Raw genomic sequence first — 24,241 nt, 5'->3', positions numbered from 1 at the left:
TTACATTGTTAATCAGTTTAAACTAGTCTAGAGGTTTAGTTTTACTTTTAGATTCGAAAAAATGAGGCGAAAATGCTGCTTTATTTAACTTTGCAAACAATATATTAGACTAATCATGGAATGAAACCTGTTTTTATTTTTTGCGGAAAAATACGGAAAAATTTCCGAAAAAAAGGCCTCGGTCATACAATACTAATTGAAACCATTTTAATTTAATTAATTTTAATTAATAATTAAATTTGAGATAAATAAATGTTTTTGAAATAATTTAAATTGAAAAAATATAACAATTTCTTTAATGGCGTAAATTTAATTATTTTTTGAATTTACGGTTTAAAAAACAAGCGTAATTTTTAAAAAGTAACAGTTTAGGGTACTATAAATTAAATTCAAACGCGAATTTCTAAAATCCTCTTAGAATTTGGGTTAAATCAACCATAGTAAAGTTGGTTTTAGAGTATAAATTAAGACTAAGACAGACTAAAAGTAGCGGTGCCGAAATAAATCGATTTCATTCTGCCATTTTAACCCCCTAATCCTGTTATCCACTTTCGAATCAATATCACTACAAAAAAAGGCCCCTCTCTCTTTCAACGAAATTGAAGCACCCCTATAAAATAGAATAGGCGGAAAAATATTTGGGAAAAACCATTACATGATTTGAGCCTCAATAATTTAAAAGCTAAAGTAGGTATAAGAAGAATGGACAGAGATTGAGAAGGAAGGCGCGAAAATACCATCAAGTTTCAGCCAAAGCCTATTGGCCGGAAGGAACACTAAACTGATTTAAATAAATTGACTTGATAAAAAATTTGAAAAATGAATTTCAGTCACTCGGATTTAAATTGAAGGGTAAGTTTATAAAATTGACTGAGGGGAATTTTGAACCGAAAACTATCGCAACGCCAACTTTGGTTCACCATTGAAACCTAGATAGGTAGCGGCTAAAGCAGACGCTATTAGTTTTTCCTCATCGTTATTCGTAAATTTGACTTTATAAATAATGATACTTGCATTTTGATATAATTTTTGCATCGTTTGCTTATATTTCGATAAGTTTATTTAAGAAAAACTTTCTTCTGACTTTTTAATTTTTCTGTAGCAGACGCTAGATCATACGCGCGTAAAAACTACTGTACGCCACAGTGTCGTAGCAAGAAATTCGTCAAGGGGGGGGGGGTCGAATAATGTGAATGTTAAGACGGGGTCGAGAAGGGGGTGGAAATTTAGTACAGTCAAAGGTAGGCCCAAGGGGGGGTCTGGAACTGGAAACCCCCCGTTGTCTACAACACTGGTACGCCACAAAGTTGGATGAACGCTTTAGGCGCACTAGGGGAAAACCAGCCTAATACAATTTTTTTCGCGTCGACGCAAAAAATTTCCGTAAGGCCGAATACCATTTTTTCGCGTCGACGCAAAGAATCCAAATTAGGAATAATACAATTTTTTCGCGTCGACGCAGAAAAAAACCAGCCAGAAATAATACAATGTTTTTGCGTCAACGCAAAAAATCCCGTTAGATATAACACAATTTTTTCGCGTCGACGCAAAAAAAACCCGTTTCGGAATAATACAATTTTTTCGCTTTGACGCAAAAACCCCATTAGGCCTAATACAATTTTATCGCGTCGAAGCAAAAAAACCCCGCTAGGAATAATAAAAAATTTCGCGTCGACGCAACAAAACCCCATTAGGAATAATAAAAAAATTCGCGTCGACGCCAAAAACCCCCGTCAACGGAATTTTTGCCTGATAGAAAACCGTGCTTTAGTCAAATAAGCGAGAAAAGAGGGATATCTTACAGAAAACGGTCAACTTGACTCGAATGCGATAAGGTTCCCTGAGGAAGTCACTCTTGGATTCGCAAGTGTAGACGGCGTTGTTCCGCGCAGGAGTGATGGTGAAGGCCAGCACGTTGACGACGTCGCGTCCGCTGACGACGTAGGTGTCATCGTCCAGAACGTCGTCCTTGTACCAAATGACGCTGGGGAGGGGGTTTCCGCCCCGGCAGACGCAACTCAGCGTCAGCGAGTCGCCGGCGTAAAGGACATCCCCTTCTCGATAGCCCGAGATCTCCGGAAAAGAAGGCTTGTCTATATTGGACGTGAGGACGTCGACGATTTTTCGTCACCGTAGAATATCGAACGAAGGGAGAAAAGGATGTTCAGGAAAAAAGGAAGAAAAAATAAGAAATCCATCAAAAAATGAAGAAACAAGTTGAGACGATGGCGGGCGCCGTATCTCTATTACCTTCTACCAGGAACTATCGCGACATCGACCCAAAACCCTATTTCGGAAATACATGGGAATTAAGAATGTTGTAAGACCTTTGCTTTTTCTTGCCGGATTAAATGTCTACGTAAGCCCAAGAATAATTTATTTATAATTAGGAAGAATGGCTATCGATTTTTAGCGCTCTAACAGTGGCACGCAGGGCTGGCCACCACCCTCCTACGCATTGTAACCCGGCCACCGGAATTAATGGCTTTAAAAGTCGCTTGATGACTTAGGCTTATGGTCGAGGGGTCGGACATTTGTACAAAATCCCGTACACTTCGCAAGAAATCTCCGACGAAATCGCGAAATCCCTGACGAAATCGCAAAATCTCTGACCAAATTTCAAAATCTCTGACGAAATCGCGAAATCTTTGACGAAATCACGAAATCTAAGACGAAATCATGAAATCTTAGACGAAATCGCGAAATCTTATGAAATCGCGAAATCTTTGACGAAATCGCAAAATCTCTGACGAAGTCGCGAAATATTATGAAATCGCGAAATCTTTGACGAAATCGCGAAATCTGATGAAATCGCGAAATCTGACGAAATCGCGAAATCTGATGAAATCGCAAAATCTCCGATGAAATCGCGAAATCTTCGACGAAATCGCGAAATCTCCGATGAAACCGCGAATCTTTGACGAAATCGCGAAATCTGATGAAATCGCGAAATCTGACGAAATCGCGAAATCTGATGAAATCGCAAAATCTCCGATGAAATCGCGAAATCTTCGACGAAATCGCGAAATCTCCGATGAAACCGCGAATCTTTGACGAAATCGCGAAATCTGATGAAATCGCGAAATCTCCGACGAAATCGCGAAATCTTTGATGAAATCGCGAAATCTTTGATGAAATCGCGAAATCTTTGACGAAATCGCGAAATCTTTGACGAAATCGCGAAATCACAGAGATTTCTAAATCCCGTACGCTTTTTTTGGGAATGTCCGACCCCTCGCCTATGGTGGTGCCTTGGGTATTAGCCTAGCTGATTATTATTATTAACTCTTTCCTCCTAAAAACAATCAAATCACACTGTCATCTCATTGGTTGCCATTATTTTGTACGGGATTTTTGGATTTCGTAGAGATTTTGGCGATTTTTTCATTACTTTTTGAAGTGATTTTGGGATTTCAATGTTAATTTACCATAGATAGAGTTTAAGGATTTTGCGATTTTAGACAAAGTGTACTGGATTTTGGTAAATGTCCAACCCCTCGAAATAAATACATGAATGCGTTTTTGGTTTGAAAATAATGCAAAAACCTAAAATAATGCGTTTTGCAACAAGTCATTTCTCCAAGAACAAAAATTTTAAATTCAAAAATTAGTTCAAAATTGAATTTAACGTATAAAATAAGGTGAAATAAAACCAAAATCTTTAAATCGAAAATTTGGTCGTTAATGTTTTTGCGCTTTGCATGGCAGTACTATGGCCATCGAAACCAAAAATCCACGAAGTCAATAGAGACTTGGCACTCCGTAGCTTTGGCCATGGCCGCCATTGTGGTCATATTTTTCTCCCCACGATAAAAACTATTGAAAAAAAAACTGTGACGTAGCACTGCCAAGTCCCTTTTGGCGAAGAAGGACTAACGTCTTAAATACGTCTTATCGATTTGTAGAGTCATAGACAGATCATTTGGGGCCGACTGCTGGTACTTAGAGGGGAGGGACAGCATCGAATATTTACACGTATCGAACTATTACGGAAACCTCATTTACCCTCGTAATAAACTATATCTTCCTCGAGAGGGCAAACTCCGAATAATGACCGTCAGTGACATCTATCGGTAATTGGTCGATATCCCCGCAATATTCGTATACATATTCCATACTCGCGAAAGAGCTTAGACCGAGTTCCGTATTATTCCTTTAATAGAGGTACTCATCTCGAATCTCTCTTTCGACGAGGGAAGATTGGGAGTTATATAATCATATCGGGGTCAACCGGCCCTCCCCTCCCCACACGTAGTAATGGACGTCTAATAGCGGAACGACAATAATACGATTAGAGCGCCCTCATTTCCATTTAATTTAGTATTGCGGGCGGATTAACGATCGTCTATTTACGGGTTAACTAGCTAGGTTCGGTGTCCGAGAGGGGGGTAATGTTAAGACGTAATGGTTGTTCGTCTGGTCCAAATATCCATAAGCGAGAAGGGCTCACCAGTGAAATACCAAGTTGGGAACTCTGTTCTCATCTATTATCCGTTAGAAGATATCCCCGTTTGGAAGCTTCTGGGCCTAACATCTTCGCTATCGCCCTCTGGCGCGTGATCGTACAGTATACTTACGCCAAACACTGAGAACGGTGGACGCTTTCATGGGATGTTTCCAAGCCTTGTGACTCGCCTCGCAGCTGTACAAGGTGCCGTTGTCCGTGGCTTTCGGGTACAAGACAACGGTGTTGGAAGTGATGCGGCAGCGGCTGCATTTCGTCGCTCGAGATACAGTCAATCGAGTCGCCTCTGCAATTGCAAAACGATAATCATTCCAATTATAAGCGGCTGGACAGTTCAAAGTCAAGTTAAATAACCACGCAAATATCATAAAAGACACTCTTTTTCAGGATGGCTAGCCAAAGAAGCCAGCTACATTACGTAACAAGGCATACCAAATCAACTAGGTTCGACGTTCAATTTATATACACGTAATTTGCTGGTTTTAAGTTTTCAAAAGACGAGCGTTAGGTTAGGCCTAACAAAATTTTGTCTCGTTGACGCAAAAAATATCAGTTAGGCCTTGGATTAATTAACGCATAGGGATATTCCGGTCTCGTAGAAATTCTTCTCGCTGGCGGAACTTTTTGCGCTAATGGTGCTCTATTGTGAAAGATAGGGGTAACAATGTCTGCGCATGCGCGTAAAACGGGGCACACTTTTTTTCTGCGTAAACTATGCCACCTGTTTGAAAAATGTACGCAAAAATCATTTCTAAAAAAAAGCGCCAGGTGTACCTCTTTTCTGAATCTATTCTGCGGCCCATTTTTCACGCTTGGGCAGATATAGCTTTGCATTTTCTCGTCGCTAGAGCACCATTAGCACAGGTTTCCGGGGTTTTGCTAAACTGGAATATCCCTATTCATTAATTATTCAAGGTTAGGCAAACACATGAAGTTCTTAGCTTCGACGTTTCACCTCTTTGATCTCGCCAATGCCTCGTTTTTTGGCTTTTAGAAAACGAGTCCTGACTTCCTAGTGAATTACTGAATGGGTTTTAAATAAGCGTCTATTGCATGAATATAAAATTTGTCATTTTGAACCTGAGATCTGTAGTTCTCTAGTGAAACGTTTATACCAGTACAATAATTCCAACAGAAATTGGATGACAATAAAGGAAAGTTTTCTCATTGACGTTTCTTCGTTAATGGGTGCACAAAACAAGTTTTTAGGTTTTGTTTACAGCAGAAATACATATGATCATAAGTAACATAATAATAATAAGTATATGACAATTAACGAGATTTACAACCAAACTGATTTTCATAGTTATTGCGTAATCAAGATGTTTTCTTAGCACAGAGACCTCTAGTGTCTAAAATATGCGAGACTTCCGCTAAGCCGAAATATCTGGTTACCGATAGATAGGCGGAATATTAGGCTAAACTGTTAAAAATAAAAAAGTTTTTCGCAGCGCCACGAGCTCATGTTTTTTTATCTCGCGTGATTCGCACTCGGGCTTCAAAACATAGCCAAAGCCCCTCGCGACTCCAGAACGTGCTCTCCGATATTAGGCTTTAATTTTTATCAAAACGGTACGTCGCGAGTCCAAGTCACAGCTTGAAGAGAGTATCAGTGCCGAAAAAAGGTTCGGTTAGAAAATTAGCTTTAAAGCAATAGGAAGTGTCATACTTTTATTATTATTATGTTACTTATGGTATGATTAATAAACTTTAAACTTCCTTTCCCATTTTAGAGAAAAACTAATTTGTGTCTCACCTTTCTCGACGAAAAATTCAAATAAAACTGATATTATGTTTTATTGTAATTTTAATAAATTGTTGTTAGATCTCGGGTAGAAGTGCAATCTGTAGTGTAATTTTATTTCAACCAAAATTATAAGAAGGTCACTAATATTATAAAATTTAAACTATTTAGACCTGAGTGCCAGCATTAAAAAAAGGATAATTGATATAATTTGTCATATTACGATTTTAAACTTTAAAAGTGACGGTTAGGGTAACAATTATTTCCTCTTTGAAATATAAGGTTGCATATATATTTAGTAATTACTTGAATGAAAAAATGGTACTATTACGTGAAATTTTCGGTCAAAAAGAGGGGAAAATTACCAAATTTATTAATCGCCTGAAACTTCTCTCAACCCAATTGGTTGGATGAAATGATGAATTTTAACTTTTTGAGTTTCCCCCCAAAATGGAAGAAGAAACCAATCTTTTTTGATGGCATCAAATTATCTCTCATTTTGAAAAATCTCTCTGCTTGGTGGAACCAATATTTCACTTCTAATTACGTAATTAGTGGCGGAAAACTGGTTTTGTTTGAGTGGTTTCGATATTTATCCCGAACGTTATCAATTATTTCCCAGAAATCATTCCAGTTTATTATTTAAGTCAAATTTACAAATTATGGTACAATCCAAGTAATCGAAATCCAAAACGATTAATTTTAAAATGAATTTTTTAATTAAATGCCAAAAACATGACAATTCATCGGAATGTATAATTAAGCCTCCAAACGATCAAACAATTGTTAAACCAAAATTATCTTTTGCCAATTACTACCTGTCATCTAGGAACAATAAACACGAGGAGAACGCGGCTAGCCTTTAAACACGCTAAGGTAGTGTTGTGTACAAATTTCATTGGACGATCCTCTTCGCTGAACGTTTTACGGGCGGGGGAAAAGACAATTCCCGAATTTTCCCCTAAAAGCGTCTAACCAATGAAAAATGTACACAAGAAAATGCACGATTTTTGAGGGGTTGCGGTCTCCTTGGCTACGTTCAGTGAAGCTTAACGGTCTTATACCGTCTTACGTTTGCGTTGATTCCGTTGAGACTTTTTATCCTGTCCTGTTGAACGCTTTTTTACGATTGTTGTAATTTTTATAAAGTATCGTCTGCTCTGTCGTCCGCAGCTAGCCTTCCCGCGTGCTGTGACGTCACGATTCCGTTTAACAACGAAGAAACCGGCTGGAAGAGCAGGTTCAAATGTTTCAGCAACGGTTCAGCAACGCTACGTCACACCGGAAATGGAAAAAAGCGTATAGTAGAAAACCGGTTCCGAAATCCTGCAACGTTTAATTTGTTGCAAGCTACTGAACGTAGCCCTTGTGTGGGTTGCTGTGTTTGTTGCTCCTAGCTGTCATCAACTGAAGGACCGCTACCATTAGGACAAGAGCTTCATACAGAATCTTAAAATCTTATAAAGTCACGAATTTCCCGCTTGTCCCGGATGAAAATTATTTCCTTCGCACTATATTATATAACGAATAGCCAGAGAGATTCGGAAGAGTCGAGAAAATTATAATCATTATTATTGGTCCACATCAACATAGTCTTATGAATAAATGAAGATTCGAATAAGATAATGGAGGACGGGTTGGTTTCGAATTACCGGATTTGTTTGACGAACAAACGCTGGACCCGATCCGGCTTTTATATTCGCGTGAAGAGAACGAAGAGCGGCCAACTTCGTCGTCTTTCGATGGGGTACTTGTCCCCGGTACGTCTTTGGGCGGGAGAAATCGACGCTTCTCAGTTTCTGAGCGATTACTTCTAAAAGCACTTATTTCTCGAAAATACGTTACAAACTCATTAGCAGATAGTAAAAGTAGCGCGGAACCGCTTTAGGGATATGTATTATATATACAGAAGAGTAATAAGAGACATTAGGGCCTTTGCTATCTCGCGCGGCTGTTGGAGGTACGCTTTGATAAAGAGGACGCATCTACATAAAAGGTTTCCTTCGCTTCTCTGAGAAATCTGAGGGAAAAGACGCGGCCATCGGGTTATTGGAAGATCGATTTATTTCGTCTCCTCTCTCTTCCTGCAATTCACTTCCTCGGGTTCCGAACACGGCTCCTCTCTTCGACAAACTGTCCGCCTCCTCTTCCATTTCCACTCTCTCTCTCTCTCTCTCTCTCTGTGGATAAGAACCTTTTACTCCGTTCTATTTGTTGTACGCGCAATTTCGGACCCAAACAACTCCCAACACGCGAATTTGCCCCGCGTAAACTAATTATACTTCATAAACGACATAAACCTTATTAATGGAACTAACTTTATTGACATTACGCTAATTACGTTTTTACGTAACTTTACTCCCTGGTGCGCGGAGGACTAGTGATGGGAATTTACCATTAATTTTTTTATTTAATCAAAATATTGGTCACAATAATTATTAAAATAGTATTGTTATTTTAACATAGCTTTAGGTTTCATTTAACCTCCTAGATAACCCCCATAGAAATACAATTACACGGATGGAACGTAAAATCACCGTGCCGCAAATTCGGAGTTTTAAACGGGGAAACTGATTTGGTTTTCTGGTCGAATGTAATTTTGTAATTGTTTCTTCTTTTATTTGAAGTTTATCAAAATATTTTTTGGGGGGTTTTGCTTCATAAAAATATTGGTAAATTTACCGGTAAAACCACTCGATAAAGTTCAATATATCATTTTTTTTAGTGCAATATATTCATTTTGAAATATATCGTAACAAAAAGGAGGCAATACAAAATAAAGAAACAATCCCCCGACGAAGCCCCTGGAGGGAAAGTTTCCGTGGATAACGCTTACTAACGCTCAAAGGGAAAATTTAATAAATTTGGGGTTTAGTTTTTAAAAGTTAATTTATTGTTAATTTAAAGAATTTTTTAGCTATTTGTGCAGATATATTGAATAGAAATTAAAACAACAAAGAGTTAAAAGTGCACAAGAAATTTTTATTAAAACATAATAAACTCTTTGTTGTTTTAATTTCTATTCAATAATTTATTGTTTAAAAATAATACAAGTCGCACGTGTAAATACGGTTTTAGTAATATCATGTGTGTATAATATTGTTACATAAGTGTGGCACTTCCTATTCTTCATATGCAAAAGGTTTACTGAGAGCTATTCGCAAGACAGACTGCATTACGGGCTTCATCGCCGTTTTGCGTCCGCTTGCTAACGCGTCACACGTAGCCTTTGACAGCGCCTCGCTAGGGGGAGATTTTCTTCTGGTGATTACGTCACTCCGTTATTAGCTCTCAGTAAAATATTCACCAAAGTGACAAACGTATGGAACAATATTATAGACTTATGGTAATATCTGATATTTTAATTAAATGTGTACTTTCGCATGCTCGAAAAAAATATTTACAGGTCCTACGAATTCACCATAAATTTCTGTGCCGAACTAAACCCTGGTTACGCCATAATTCTGAAAATAATTACGGTGATAGTCCTTTCTTTGTTCTATAAAGCGAGCCTAATATTTTTATTTCTGGTTAAACCTAATTGGCTATTTCCAAAACATAAAATTAACTACTAACTAAACCTTTTTAAAATGGCGTTTACTAGTTTTGGTCGATAGGTTTGAGCTCAGATTTTGTTAGCATTATAAAATATATTGACACTACACGATGGGGTAAAATGTCGAACGTTTATCACACACTTTTATTCGCACGCTTTATTTGCTAGGACTAAAAAATTGTAGACAAGGTAGTGTGAACTCGCCTTAAAGAATTGCATAAATAGACGATATATATGTAAGAAAACTGTCGACGCTCAACTGTTAACTTTCTCGCGTTGACCCAAAAGAGGCGTTTGACATCATTTCCACATAAATATACCAAAAAAATATAAAATTGAATTTCCTTAAGGTTTAGGCCTACAATATTTTTTTTCTATAAAAAATAAAAAGACGAACAACTTCTAAGCAAATATATATTCGAATAAACAAAAATGTCTATCTTTTATGAATAAATACAAAACCGTGTATAACAATATTTAGTCGAAAACTTGGAATTTAAAATTTTCTAAAATATCGATATATTTTTCTGGAAATTTAAATAATTTAAAATCTTTACACGAACCCGTATTATAAATAAAAATATACGTTAGAAAATAGGACCCAGCTGATACTGAAACGTTCTCGATTCCAAACTTCCTGTAAGAGCGAACACGGAAAATGTAGGTAGTAATTTATTTAGGAAGATTCGACGAACGATCGAGTCTTCAAAATTTGAAGAGATGATGGCGAAGATAGAGTGCCAGTCTGGACAAAGTGTGGGCCAAGAAAAGATGGGACGAGAGGGGACCCGCCGGTGGCTGAGGAAAAGTATAAAGTGTGGTAGAGCGGGCGTGGAAATTGAGATGACATCCAGGTGCCACTGCCTACTTCAACTTTTTTTAGCGGGATTAGAAAAAGAAATCTCGCTTTTCCGCGAGGGGTCTGACGGAGGGAGAGAAATGGAGTGAAAATTCCGAGGCTTACTCCAAACTCGCTCCAAAGGCGAAAAAAATCATTAAAATTCACCGCATCTTCAATTTCCTCGCGAGCATTTCTGGGGAGATAAAAAGACTGCAAAAGCCACGACCAGCGCGTAAATTACTTGTTCGAACTTTTCCGGAAAATATCCACATCGTTTTCAGCCACATATTATTCTGGTTTTAAGAAGAGCAAAAAGTTTGAAGAAGACGTTAAGCCTATTTCGGTGAAACGATATTATATCGTATACGTGTTTAGAGGTGAAATTACAAACTTAGGTCTTCGATTAAAAGTTTTACATTACGTATTTAAATTGCTTGTGTTATTTCTTGTGCCTTGCACGGGGATCTCCAAAATTTGTAACATATTGGAAAATATACGATCGTTTAATATTTATACACGGTGTTTCAAAAGGTTATGCAAAAATTTTAAGGATTTGTAGGGGGTGAGTTGAGAAGTATGCCTGTGTTTCCCCATTTTCCTACGATGAGTTAAAAGAGCGCCAGAGAGCTTCAAAGTGTGGCCTACTAGCCCCTGGAATTAAGCTGTCACAAGCGCAAAACCAAGCAGCAGGGACTTTAAATACTGTTTAAGTTTACTTTTTTACGCTGGTTACCTCGTTTTGTTTACAAAGTCCTTTTTTACCGATCACACGAACCCAAACCTTAATGTTCGCATTTCCCTGTTGCTTGGTTTTGCCTTTGTCGCAGCCTACATCCAGGGGCTAGTAGGCCGCACTTTGAAGCTCTCTGGCGCTCTTTTAACGCATCGTAGGAAAATGGGGGAAAAACGGGCATACTTCTCAACTCACCCCCTACAACTCCTTCCAATTTTTGCATAACCTTTTGAAACATCCTGTATACATATTTATGTTTAATTTAACCAGAAGGAACAAAATAGACATAAGTAAGACACTTTCTATGGTTTTAACGCTAATTTTCTAATTAAGCTTTCTTTACAGTGACACTCTATGCAAGCCCCGACTAGGACTCGCAATCGAACTAGCAAGCATAGATATAAGAAATGTATATAAAGGTCTAGATAAATTTCGGGGCGTCTAAGCCTAACATAAAATACGGAATTGACACTTAGCAGACACCGAGCGAGAGGTCTCTTAGCATTTTAGTACTATATAAGTGCTTGACCTTTCCGCAGGCCGTAGTCTTTAGACACCATCTGTTTTTAAATAATTGTCATACTTATCGTTATTACTTTACGATTGAACATATTTTAATACGGACAAAAACATTGACCTATTTTCATTTTATTTGGACTATAAGGCGAGTTTTATATTTTTGGAGAACCGTCCGAAAGATATCGGCGGTGCTAATGGTAATCTCGATAACGTTAGGTGTAAAAACGCCTTATCAGCATCGCGTGTAGGAATGGGAAATTGGATTCGAAATATGAGAGTAGATACGGTACCGGGTTATTATGAACAACGGCCTTAGAACCGGTACTCGGGAAGTCTGGCGAGATTGGTAAGAGTGTCCGAGACTTACCGGAGATGAGTTCGGTGGTTTTCCTGTACCATTTGAGGGCGGTGGGAGGTTTGCTCTCGCCGGCTTCGCACGTCAATTCCAATTTCTGGCTCTCTTTGATTTCGATCAGATTGTGGCCCGTTTTACCGTTGATTTTCACCACTGTCGGAGGAACTACACGCGAAAAAGATATACATTAATATTAGATTCAATGCCGTCTGCAACGAGTCCAAAATATCGCTAACGAAAAAAAATAAAATAAATTTAATTTTACAGATCGATCACTACAATTTTATCGTACACTTGAAACGTGAAACGAAACTCGGTTCATAACATTGTTTGCGAGATTTAGAGCGTAAACCGGTGAATACAATTATTTGTAATTCTTAAAGGGGAACGGCCAAGCTTTTCCAAATATCACCTTATTTGCATATCAAAAGATCAACAAGACGTTTAAGATACTTACACGTACCTTATTTTGTCTTGAAAAAATAGTTTTTGGCCTAAAAAGTATTTGGGTTTGAATTTTCGCCGCCATCTTAAGGTGTATCGCCAGCGCCAGCAGCACCTTAGCGAGCTATTTGCGCAGTATCCTAACTTTTAAAATCGCGCAATTTAGGGGCTTAGGTCTCGTATAAGTTGCTGGAACGCGCCGCGCTTTTGTGTTGTTATTCTGTCTCACCGATTTCTCACCAGGTGTCGAAGCGGACGCGCGCTTTTCAATTTCCCGAAATTTCTTTATTTTATTAAAAATTAACCACTTAATATTTTTTGATGCGGTTTTCACCATAAATTTTAGTTTTTAATGGGCTATAGGGCTATGTAACTGGTTAAAGCTTGACCGTTCCCCTTTAAACGAATTCGTCTACTACTACAAAATATGTTAAATTTCGATAATAAAGGTGGGAAAAATAATATTCTAATTAAGTTTTGTTCAATCAAAATGATGTGTACGAAAAATACTCGATTTAAATATTACAGCTAAGCCTCGGTTAATAGAAACGGTCATTTTTTAAAGCGTAGTGAACAAAAATGTGTGGTCAATATGTTGTGTAAATATTTTCTCCATTTACACGGGGCAACTCGGCTTGTGACTCTTAAGCCACAGTCACACTAGAGCTTAAAAACCAGTTTTGACCATTGAGTTGGAAATATTAATATAGAGATCCAATCAAATCTGCTCCCCACGAAACAAATTTTTGAAAATTACGAATGTGCCGTCTCCTCTAAAATGACGAGAAAACGATATCATATGACCCGTGGTGCCATCCATTATTTTTGAAAAAAAAAATATATTTGCCGGAAAACGCGTCTTATTTAAAAGAACCATTGAGTGATAGACGGCGCCACCTTGTAGAATGATAAAGTTTTCTCGTCATTTGTGAGAAGACGGCAGTATTCTTATTTTTTAAAAACTTGTTTCGCGAAATACTGAAATCCGACGTTTTGATTGGACCTCTAGATTAATATTCCCAACTCAATGGTTATGACCGCCGACGGTAATTCTTGGTTCACACTTGCGAAATCGCTTCACCCCGGTTCGCTTATAGCCTAGTCTTAACGTCATTTCAAATTATGACCATAATTTTGAAAATACTAAAATGTATCCCAAAATAATTAGTTAATCATGTTTACTCCACATACTGTAATATTAGTTGACATAATTAAGAATTTTATTCGTATTATTTTTGAAAATACGAGCAATTTTATTTCCCCACCTTGTCGTTCTGAAAGCGATTCTAAGCAGGATTGGCAAAAAATCGGATTTTTTCGGAAAAATAAAAAAATCCGATTATTAACAACATTTCCTTTTCAAGTTTCAAAAATATTTCAAATTTTAAAGTTTAAAATTTGATAAAATTCATAAAACATTACATAAATGTCATAAATACTTAATACTGCTGTATATTGCTTTTAAAATTATTAAATTTAACTTTAAATTAAAAACTGTTTTCAGATATTTTAATTTAATTCGATAATTATCATGATTTTTTCATCGGATAAATATCGATAATTATCGTGATAATTATCATTGATAATTATCGACCAACCCTGATTCTAAGCGAACCGACTTGGACGAGTTGCTTCCCTAACCAACACGAAGCGATTTCTCACGCTGGTTTTGCAAACTAGTTATCTAAAACGAAGCGATTTTAGGGGTAAGTGTGAACCTGGCTTTATTGGCTAACAATGTTTTGCGAAAATAGGCCTTTAGATTTCGCCTACTCGACTTGAATATCTCAACTGTGGAAAACGTTTTTCGATTTCCCCCCCATCCCTGATGAGTTAAGCTCTTAATTAGTGTTAATAGGAGTGAATTTGATACGTTAATAGATAATTGAAACGTAAATAATTGCAAATTCATCCTCCAATAACCCGCGTCACTTTTTCAAGTGAAAAACAATCGCGAGAGTCTAATTAGAAATAGCTCTAATCGTTCTATACGACGATAGTGATATAAACAGATACCGCCGTGGCTATAAATATCCGGGGCAATGCGTCCATTTAATTCCCCAACCTGAAATAATTAGCTTCCAATCTAAAGCCAATATTGAATAGGAAACCGAACGAATCGGAGAAGACGCAATCGTCCAATCGAGATAAAGCCAATATTGCCGGCGACTTAACAAGGCTTAATTAAGAAACCAGAACTCGTAGCCCTCCTCAAGTTCAACATCGAGGCCTAATTTACGGCTTCCGAAGATTCAAACAGTTTACGGTAGATGGGGCGCTGATCCAACATTTCCGCGGAACAAAGAGCCGCGGACAATCCTAGAAACAATAGGCGTATAACGACGAGCCGAATTGTCAGCCCAGGAAGACGCGACGATGGACAACCGAACACGCCGCACTCTAGGTCCCGCGGACACAATAGAGCCGCGGTTGTTCGAGGCCTGATAAAGACCAAGTATTACCAAATCTAGTAAGATTGTTCGAGGAATGTACGGCGAAATTGAGGAAATCTCACAAATCCCACCACGAATTAAATATCTTCGCCGGCTATCTCGCTCTTTGAATCAGAAGGTGCTGTTAATTGGTCCAAATTATTCGGAGCATATATTCTAAAACTGCACCGTTGCTTATAATTATCGGCCAATTAGAACGTCTTATATTCGTACGATTTTGCCACGAAAATATACGATTTGACGCAATATTCCCGACTTTCTCGCTGTAACGTTTCGCAAGACGCCGAATTTACGGAATACGTAGGGACTTAAAATGAGGTTCAATTAGTCAAATACGATTAGTCGGATTAAGGCTGGCCTCAAAATAGTATCGTTATTATTTATTTGTTATTTGAGCACGTGTTAAGGATATACAATTCTATATAATTTAGTATACATTCTTCTAGAGTATTATTACGTATTAAAATCCACTGCCAACTTGGTCCGCGATACCTTCAGGAGCCTTTGAGCCTATAGCAGACGATAATTTTCGTATTTTATTCACGTCTGTTGTGAATTCGTAAATAACCCCTAATTATAAATACTCTCGTTAATATTAAATATTAAATATTTGGAGTATACAAATGCTGACGCTATTATAGAATGAAAATGGTTGTTCGCGTGCGACCAGCGCCAACCTGAGAAACAAGCCAGGAAATCATAACGTTGAATAAGAAGGATATGTGTACTTTTATCCCCCGTTCTTCTGTCCTCATATTCAATTCCCTCGATACGCCACCCGTTAAGCTAAAGGTTCAGCTAACGCTCTGCAAAGGTATCACAGGGTTGCCCCAAAATTTTGAGATTCAAATTCCCTGACTATTCCTTGTTTTCCCTGACCATTTTAAGAGATTTTCCCTGACATTTTAAGGCCAATTTTTTATTTTATATTTGACTTTTATCAGAAGTTAATAAATTTTAATGAACTTATATTTCAGTAAAAAGTTTATTGCAATGTTGAAAAAATTAGACACACTTTCAAGGAAATAAATGATAATCATAGAATTTGTCATAGATCTGGTCTAAAAAATAACCTTAAAAAAGTGCCAAGATAAAATTTAATTCCCTGACTTTTTACAAATTCTAAAAATTCCCTGACATTTCCCCGACTTTTTAGGTCCATTCTTAAATTCCCTGACTTTTCCCTGACGTGTGGCAACCCTGTATCAAGTTTGGATTTCACGTGATGCATCGACTTATCCTCACCGCTTTGTGTTTTGAATAAAATCTGGCTCGTTGGATAAGCTACGGCGACATGAAAAATGGTCCCTCAAGAGGAACGAAAGATTTGAGATATTTTTCCTCATTACACTAATTACGAAAAGAGGGGGGTAAAAGCTACTTAATCTTTGCAAATGATTTTCTAGTTCATTTCCAACAATTAGTCACGAAAAAGGGATTTTTAAATTAAAATAAAGAAAAATAAAGATAGTTCATTAGCTAGCTATGTAAGCTTTCACCACCCTAATTAGTACCGCTAATTACAAAGCTTTTTTTATTAAAAGAAGAGTATAAAAATAGAATATTAAAATCACTTACCAGTTACGGTTAAGTTACAGGAGGACCTAATCGGAGATTGGCTCTCCGCTGGACCCACCTACAAAAAGAGAAAAACGTCATCAAAATATTCGCGTTTATTTAAAGAAATATCTTGTAAAAATATTTAAGCTCTCAAAGAATTTTTTCTTTAAGAGTCAAGAAAAATCAACAAGAAAGATCCGCAAACTCCATCTAACTTATTTTAATCGAAATTTCGCGACGTAAATATCGGGTCGAAAAGCACCAAAGTAAAAAGTTTGATCTTTAATCGATAACGGCTAATAAACATAAACCGATAGTAAAACACCTCCGGGATATTTTGGTAGTTTCGAAGTAACCGTTGCTTTTTTTTCGATCACGTACAAATATTTGTTTTTAATTAACACCAGGCTACAATGTATTTATTTTAATCGCGTACAATTAAAACATTGTTATTTCCTATAAAGTTGAAAATAAGCAAAACGAAACTGTACTTATGCAGCTTTATTTTCGTTAAAATTAAGCCTAGGCAATCTCCAACTAAATTCCCCCAATTAATTCTTAGGCCAACCTTAAATTGAAGAAATTTGGGAAAAGACAGAAAAATCTTTTTTGTACAAACACGTTTAAAGTTGCCGATCACATTTCGGCACTTTGAAGCTAAAAAGGGGGGAGCTGTTTTTAAAACCGTTGGAAAATGAAGATGGGTTATTTTCTTTTCCGGATAGAGAGAGAAGGAGATAAAGAGAAGAGAAACGAATCGATGAAAGGGTCCAAAATGAGGCCGCACGGATGAGAGAGATGGTGCCAAGAGAGATTGCTATAAAAGGCCTATAATGTAATTATTCGCCTTTGCTTGGTCAGTAACCCCGCTCTGGTACTCTTTTACACGGAGGCTGCAATCGGGATTACCGGAGCGGAAAGCAGCGCGGAGAAGACTACTTAGAGGGTAGCTCATCTCGAAGAGCTGGGACATTATCAATTCATGATAGAGGCGGAAACCGAATAAAAAACCCAACACCGAGCCTCGCCTCACCTCGTACTCCTAACAATTCGCTACCGAAGCAAACTTTACCTTTTCCTAAAGAATCGATACCGATAAGGGGTAAAGAAGGCTTTGAATCGCGGCCTATCCGTTATGAAACAGTGACGTTTCACCCTTTAGCGGATCATACTTTCCCAGTAACCGAGAACCAGAAGATCGTGTCATATTTTTTACCCACTTTATTTTTTATTCTTTATTCCACGCTTATTTACGATCATTTTGCGTGAGACTAAGTATATATAAAAATGTAATAAGAAGCAAAAATGGATACGGCACGCGGGGAAAATCTTAACGACTTTACCCTTAATGGATAATCCGCATCCCATTCTAATATAATCCGAATAATAAGAGTTACAACAGGCCGTTTTGATACTATACGTCTGACGTACATCGTTCCCTCTATCGTCGGAAAATTTGATTGAAATCGGCACGGAATTTCGCCAAACCAGCATGATTCGCCATTTCGCGTTAAACTCAGCCATTTTTCAAATAAAAGCGCCATTGAACACGAACTTGGGAATTGAACGCGATTCTTATTTACGCAAATAATGGAGGAATTGGGAAATATTTACCTCGTCGCTTTGGAATTAAATCTAATTGCCATTCGCAGTTTACGCTTAAACGTTGTAATTTATTGATAGCGTATATATTTATTTTGTGGTAGAATTTACCAGACCAAAAACAAACGAATATATTATAAAATAAATTCTTTAAATAGTTTTGGAAACCTTTCAAATATTAAATGAAATTTAATTTACAATGACCATTAAAATTTAATAGGCAAAAGTTTATTTATCTTAAGCGGTAGATTTATAATACTAGAAGTAAATGAACAACCGATAAAATTTATCACGTAAAATTATTTATTTTTTTTTTTTTACAATTAAATAATCAAAGGAAAAGCCGTAAAAGTAAGTTAAAAAAGGGGACTTTTTTCGCTCTTTCAGATGGTAATAAATTTTCAAAATAAGAAACATTAAAGTACTTTGAAGAAAATTTGAGAATAATTAGTGGTATGACTGGGAGAATGGACCGTTATATGAACGGTGCAAAAGAGCTTTTAATAAGCCGGAAGAGAGAAAGATCTGGATTATTTTAAAGGGGCCCAAAACTACGGCTTGCTCTTTTGCGAGCTATAAAAATAATTAAATTCCCTCCAAAAGAGAGCCATTAGTTTTACGAGAAGAGCCTCGCCGAGGTTCTTTGCCGATAAATACCGACGAAGGATGACCCTAAAAGCTTTCTGGGATAAAAACACAGCGAAACACGCTTTTCACCATAAAACTGCCGCTGCCAATAAAACGTATAATACGTATAAATAAAATATATATAAAAATGTATAATAGATAGAACGAATTTTAATGACATTTTTTTTTAAAAACCTATAAAGATTTAATTTCAATAAATTTGCATGTTTTTTGAGGATATTAATAAATTTTATAAGTTGATTTGGTATTAAAATGAGTTCAAAATATTACCTAATTTATTATTTACTGTTTAGGCTTAGTTTATCTTTTAGATTTTACAGTCACCAGCCAGATTTCCCGCACGGTACTGATGAGTTCCAAATAGAACGAAACCGGTCTACCGTTGGAATTTCTGGCTATTTTATTTTTTATGTAGTTTATTACTCGAAGATCTATTTGATCCGAGATTCGCGTTTTTTGTTTGCTCGAAGACCTATTGGTACGAGTTATTAGTAAGTTTTTTAATTTCTTCCAATTTGTTTAGGATTTAGCTATATTATCCCTTTTAATGATGGACTAATCTACTTTTTCGCGTATTTTATTATTTATACTGTTAGATTAATAAAATGGTAAATTTACATTTGGCTGATATATATATATATATATATATATATATATATAAAATATAAATCATATTATATCCGAAAAAGAAAGTTTTCTTTTACAATAACCAAAAAAGCCGATAATACTCTCAGTAGAAAATGAGACCGTACCTTATCCCGGCGTTCGTACAGTGGTCGGCATCTAATCGCTGAAGTCATCACGCGATATGTCAATTTCATATTACTCGTATCGAGAAAGGAACGATAGAACTTTTTCTCGCGTAACCTAAATAGAAAAGCGATTGCCTTAATAACAAAAATACGTCCAGGCGCAACAATCCACGTTCAATCGCGTTAGTTAGGAGAACGGCCGACAGGGGCGCTGTATCGACAAACATACAAAGAATGATATAAGAATGAATTAAGGGAAAAGGACGGTTATCGAAGAGGCGAAGTGGATGTACACGCTTTATAAAGGGAAATCGGATCTCTCGGCTGGCAATAAGCTATGACGGCCGAGAATGATAAAAGATAAATCAGGACATCATCGTGTATATCCTATCGGAGACGAACAACGGCTTGTACCCGGAAAATGGGAACGGAATATTAGAGCGCCTCGCAGATCGTACGTGAAAATAGTTTCATTACGAAGATTGTTACCCGCTTTCTGCAAGGTATCCCATATCCAAGGTAGGACAGTCGCCAATATCCAAATAACAGATATAGGCTAGAGTACCATTATGTTGAGATTAACGGATACTAGCTTTTTTGTTATTTGTCAAACTAGGTAAAGACGGACCCCTAATTTTTTAATTAAAGCTAGGCTTAGAGTGTGGCAGCTAGGAGCAACAAACACAAGGAGAACGCAGCTAGCCTTTAAACACGCTAACGAAGGGTTGTGTACGAATTTCATTGGACGAGCGTCACGAGCCTTTACGCTGAACGTTTTACGGGTGGGGGAAAGACAATTTCCGAATTTTCCCCTTCCGACGGCAGCAGGCGCTAAAGCGTCTAGCCAATGAAAAATGTACGCAAGAAAATCCACGACTTTTGACGGGTTGCGTTCTCCTTGTGTGGGGTGTTGTGTTTGTTGCTCCTAGGTGGCAGTTAGTTAATATCGCTATGGTCTCAAGCAGGATAAGCAATAGTGAGAAGGATGGGCCGGCGAGCTGGGTAACGACCAAATTTTTGCTTTGATGCCGGTTGTTCAGAATTTAGGTTAGAATCCTAGGAGGTGTAAGGCATTGAGTTGGTGCGATCAAAATTTGATGAACCTTTTTAATCAAGTTGGCTAAAAGTAGGGTTGTTAGGGTACAACGCCCATCTGAATAAAACGTGATCGGTTTGCCTCTGCAAGTGTCTATCCTGAAGGAGATCGATACCTAAAAAATTCCTACGGAGAGTCGGATACAAGCACTAAAACAACCTCTCTATGGTCGCCCACAGAGGGAGCAAATGGTGGAAATACCAGGGTGATTTAAAATGGTTTTTTTTCAAAATGCAAAATGCAAAATACTTTCTCCATAACTCGAAATGCAAAATGTAAAATACTTTCTTCATAACTCAAAATGAAGAATGTAAAATGCAAAATACTTTCTCCATAACTCAAAATGCAAATGTAAAATGCAAAATACTTTCTCCATAACTCAAAATGCAAAATGTAAAATGCAAAATACTTTCTCCATAACTCAAAATGCAAAATGTAAAATGCAAAATACCTTCTCCATAACTCAAAATGCAAAATGTAAAATGCAAAATACTTTCTCCATAACTCAAAATGCCAAATGTAAAATGCAAAATACTTTCTCCATAACTCAAAATGCCAAATACCATTTATTTCAAAATGCAAAATGTTTTTACAAATGTACTCTGTTTACTTTTACCACTAACTGTGGCTTATTTATTACCACAGTTACTTTGTTATAATTAATAATTTATTAGTAATAATTAATTACTAATTAATTGTTATTATTAACTAGTAATTAATAATTACGTCGAGATTTCCAAACCATCCTCGCAGCCATCGTGCGAAATAAAGCGGTGGCACTGTACGAATGTTCGTCTGCTTCTGAGTAAGTGAATAGTTCAGTATCGTCATCTATGATTACTTGGGAGTAAATAGCAGACGAACTTTCTCTACAAGAGCTACGATAATGGTACCAGAGTAAAAACATTTTGAAAAAGCAGTTTTAAAATGTTTTTCCACATATCAAACCCATAAAATGCAAAATAGTTTTCTAGAACTCAAAATGTAAAATGCAAAATAGTTTTCTAGAACTCAAAATGTAAAATGCAAAATAGTTTTCTAGAACTCAAAATGTAAAATGCAAAATAGTTTCCTAGAAACTCAAAATGTTAAATGCAATTTTTTTTCCTAGAAACTCAAAATGTAAAATGCTAAATAGTTTTCTAGAAACTCAAAATGTAAAATTCAAAATAGTTTCCTAGAAACTCAAAATGTAAAATGCAAAATAGTTTCCTAGAAACTCAAAATGCAAAATGTAAAATGCAAAATACTTTTTCTAACTCAAAATGCAAAATTCAAAATATGGTATTTTGTATTTTGCATTTTCAAAATAAATTTTGAACAACCCAGGCAAATACCGCCTTTGATGAGAACTCTATGGGCGACTACCTGGGGTGGGGAAACGGGGCAAATGCCCCCCTTAAAGGCTTAACTATATATTGCCCCTTAGAAAAATGTTTGAGAGAATCCCTGGCCATTTCCGTAGTTGAATCAGTACGTTTAGTGGGCCAACCAAGTTCTGGCATAAAACGCGAGGAAATAATGACAACCTAAACTCAGGAGTGCAAAAGACCATAATCCAGTCTGCCCCGCTTAAAAACACTTTCTATTACAATGTATACCATATTTTACGTTGCTATATACTAAAATATATACTTTAACAGCTACTATTGTCGAGGGCTGGGCGACCCTGGTATTTCTACGCTTTTAATCTCAAATAACATTCATTTCCATAGTTTTTTTTGGCCAAAAAATCTTAAAAACGGTTTATTTGAAGGGAGAAAGAAAAGAAATAGGAACGCAGGCCCTAATCTGAAAAAATTTTTATATTAAAAAATTCCTTTTATAAACTTCCCGAGCAAAGAAAACGGGGCAGTATGTGCCATAGGGCAGCCTTTTCTCGCTATTATATTCCTTGCTGAGAATGAGAGGTAATTTTCCGCCATACAAATACACGTACACCCAGTCTAGCGAGATTCTCCCTTACATTTTTTTGAAGGAAAATATTTCTCTTTACGTAAAAAATGGTTTTCTTTGAATATAAAATCAAATATGCCTAATAACCTTTGAAGAGAGCCCGATTTGAAAAAAAAAGTCAATAGATTTTTTATAATAAATAAGATTTTGTGATAGATTAAATATGCCAAAGGCAATTGAAAATTTATTTGGTGTACCGTTCTTTGATCCTAGGCACGTAGATGATATGTAATACCAGAAGTATATAAAATATTCTTAAAGAGAAGTAACTTAAATCTCCTTATACTGTAATGTGTACTATAATATGATTCGCTTGAAATTTGCACTTTCGCAGTCTCCCACTAATTTTATTTCCAAAATCAAAACCCGCTTTGAGCATCCTAGATGGATGAACTGGTGAGTGCGGAACAGGGAAGACAATTCGCCTCCTAAATATTGTAGTTGGAACTCCTATGTTTAAGTAAGGTCGAAACTTCAAGTTGACGAAGCATTCGAGGTCGAATGAAGCAAAAATAAACCTCATGAGAGAAAACATTTTCGATAATTTCACGAATGTCTTTGCTGTCGTATTAATTATACTCAAATTAACTCTAATTTTACCTATTTGTGTTTTAATTATCACATTAAATTAATCTAAAAATTTGCAAATACAATATTCAGTGTTGGCAGTTGGAATTCCATCCCTCCGACCCTAGGGTTGAGTAAGCTTCCCCCTCCAAAGTCCCAAACGTTACTTATCTCGTAATGTATTATATACTTCTGCTCATACACACGCGAAGCGGGAAATTATACTTTGTAGTTTAATCCGTTTTAAGTTGATATTCTCATTGCCGTGGGATAATAGAGAGGTTAAGAGATCAACGATTCAACAGGAACGTCTAGAATGCTGCCATACCAAAGCGTCTGAAGTTTCAGTTTAAATTGCCACAAAGCATCCCAAAACTTCTAAATTATCTTCGAAATGCACTTAGTAAAATTCGGATGATGGAAGCTTTCGGATCAGATTATATAAACAAATCTCGCGCCGCTCCGAGCGTCGTGATGCATCCAGAGAGGCGCCTTCCACGCTACAGCCCGTGTAGTCTTAATTACAAAGATGATTTAATTTTAATTAGGATAACCTTACTCCAAGATGTAAATATTTCCTATAATAACACGAGGGAAAGGTTCGGTACTTAAAGGGTTTTGGAAAGTTATCTATGCGAAATACGTTACTCGAATTATTAAGATATCTCGCTTCATAGCCTATACCCTTTAGTTTGGAACTTGACCGCATATACTTAAAAGAAGTTTGGGGAACTTTGAAGTTAACAAGAGCGGCCAGAAGCTATACGGTTAGTAAATTGGCTTTTAAGATTGAGAAGTCTTTGAGATATTGAAATTCCTTAGCCAGGAAATACGCTAAAATTGAAATTTGGAAACCTATGACTCAGCTATCCAACTGAATATTAATTAATATTTCAGATTAAAAGACCGCGTATTATTAACGCGCAGTAAGGTTCGAATATCATGAAGGT

General features: G+C 36.8%; 1 protein-coding gene across 1 annotated transcript in view; it reads right to left on the bottom strand.

Annotated features, from left to right (window-relative positions):
* Positions 1-24,241, bottom strand: part of LOC149940894 (nephrin-like) — a 207,764-nt gene that overhangs the window by 72,282 nt on the left and 111,241 nt on the right. The window contains exons 4-7 of the mRNA XM_090179386.1: positions 16,689-16,746; positions 12,226-12,378; positions 4,578-4,751; positions 1,803-2,093 (exon numbers count right to left, since the gene is read on the bottom strand). Coding sequence (XP_090035512.1) covers positions 1,803-2,093; positions 4,578-4,751; positions 12,226-12,378; positions 16,689-16,746 — 676 coding nt within the window. The remainder of the gene's footprint in view (positions 1-1,802; positions 2,094-4,577; positions 4,752-12,225; positions 12,379-16,688; positions 16,747-24,241) is intronic.

This window comes from Leiobunum rupestre, chromosome 6 (assembly GCF_980474605.1).
Source record: "Leiobunum rupestre chromosome 6, qqLeiRupe1.1.hap1, whole genome shotgun sequence".
Lineage (NCBI taxonomy): Eukaryota > Metazoa > Arthropoda > Arachnida > Opiliones > Sclerosomatidae > Leiobunum > Leiobunum rupestre.
The sequence above is the reverse complement of the archived record's forward strand: the minus strand, read 5'-3'. Positions and strand labels throughout refer to the sequence as shown.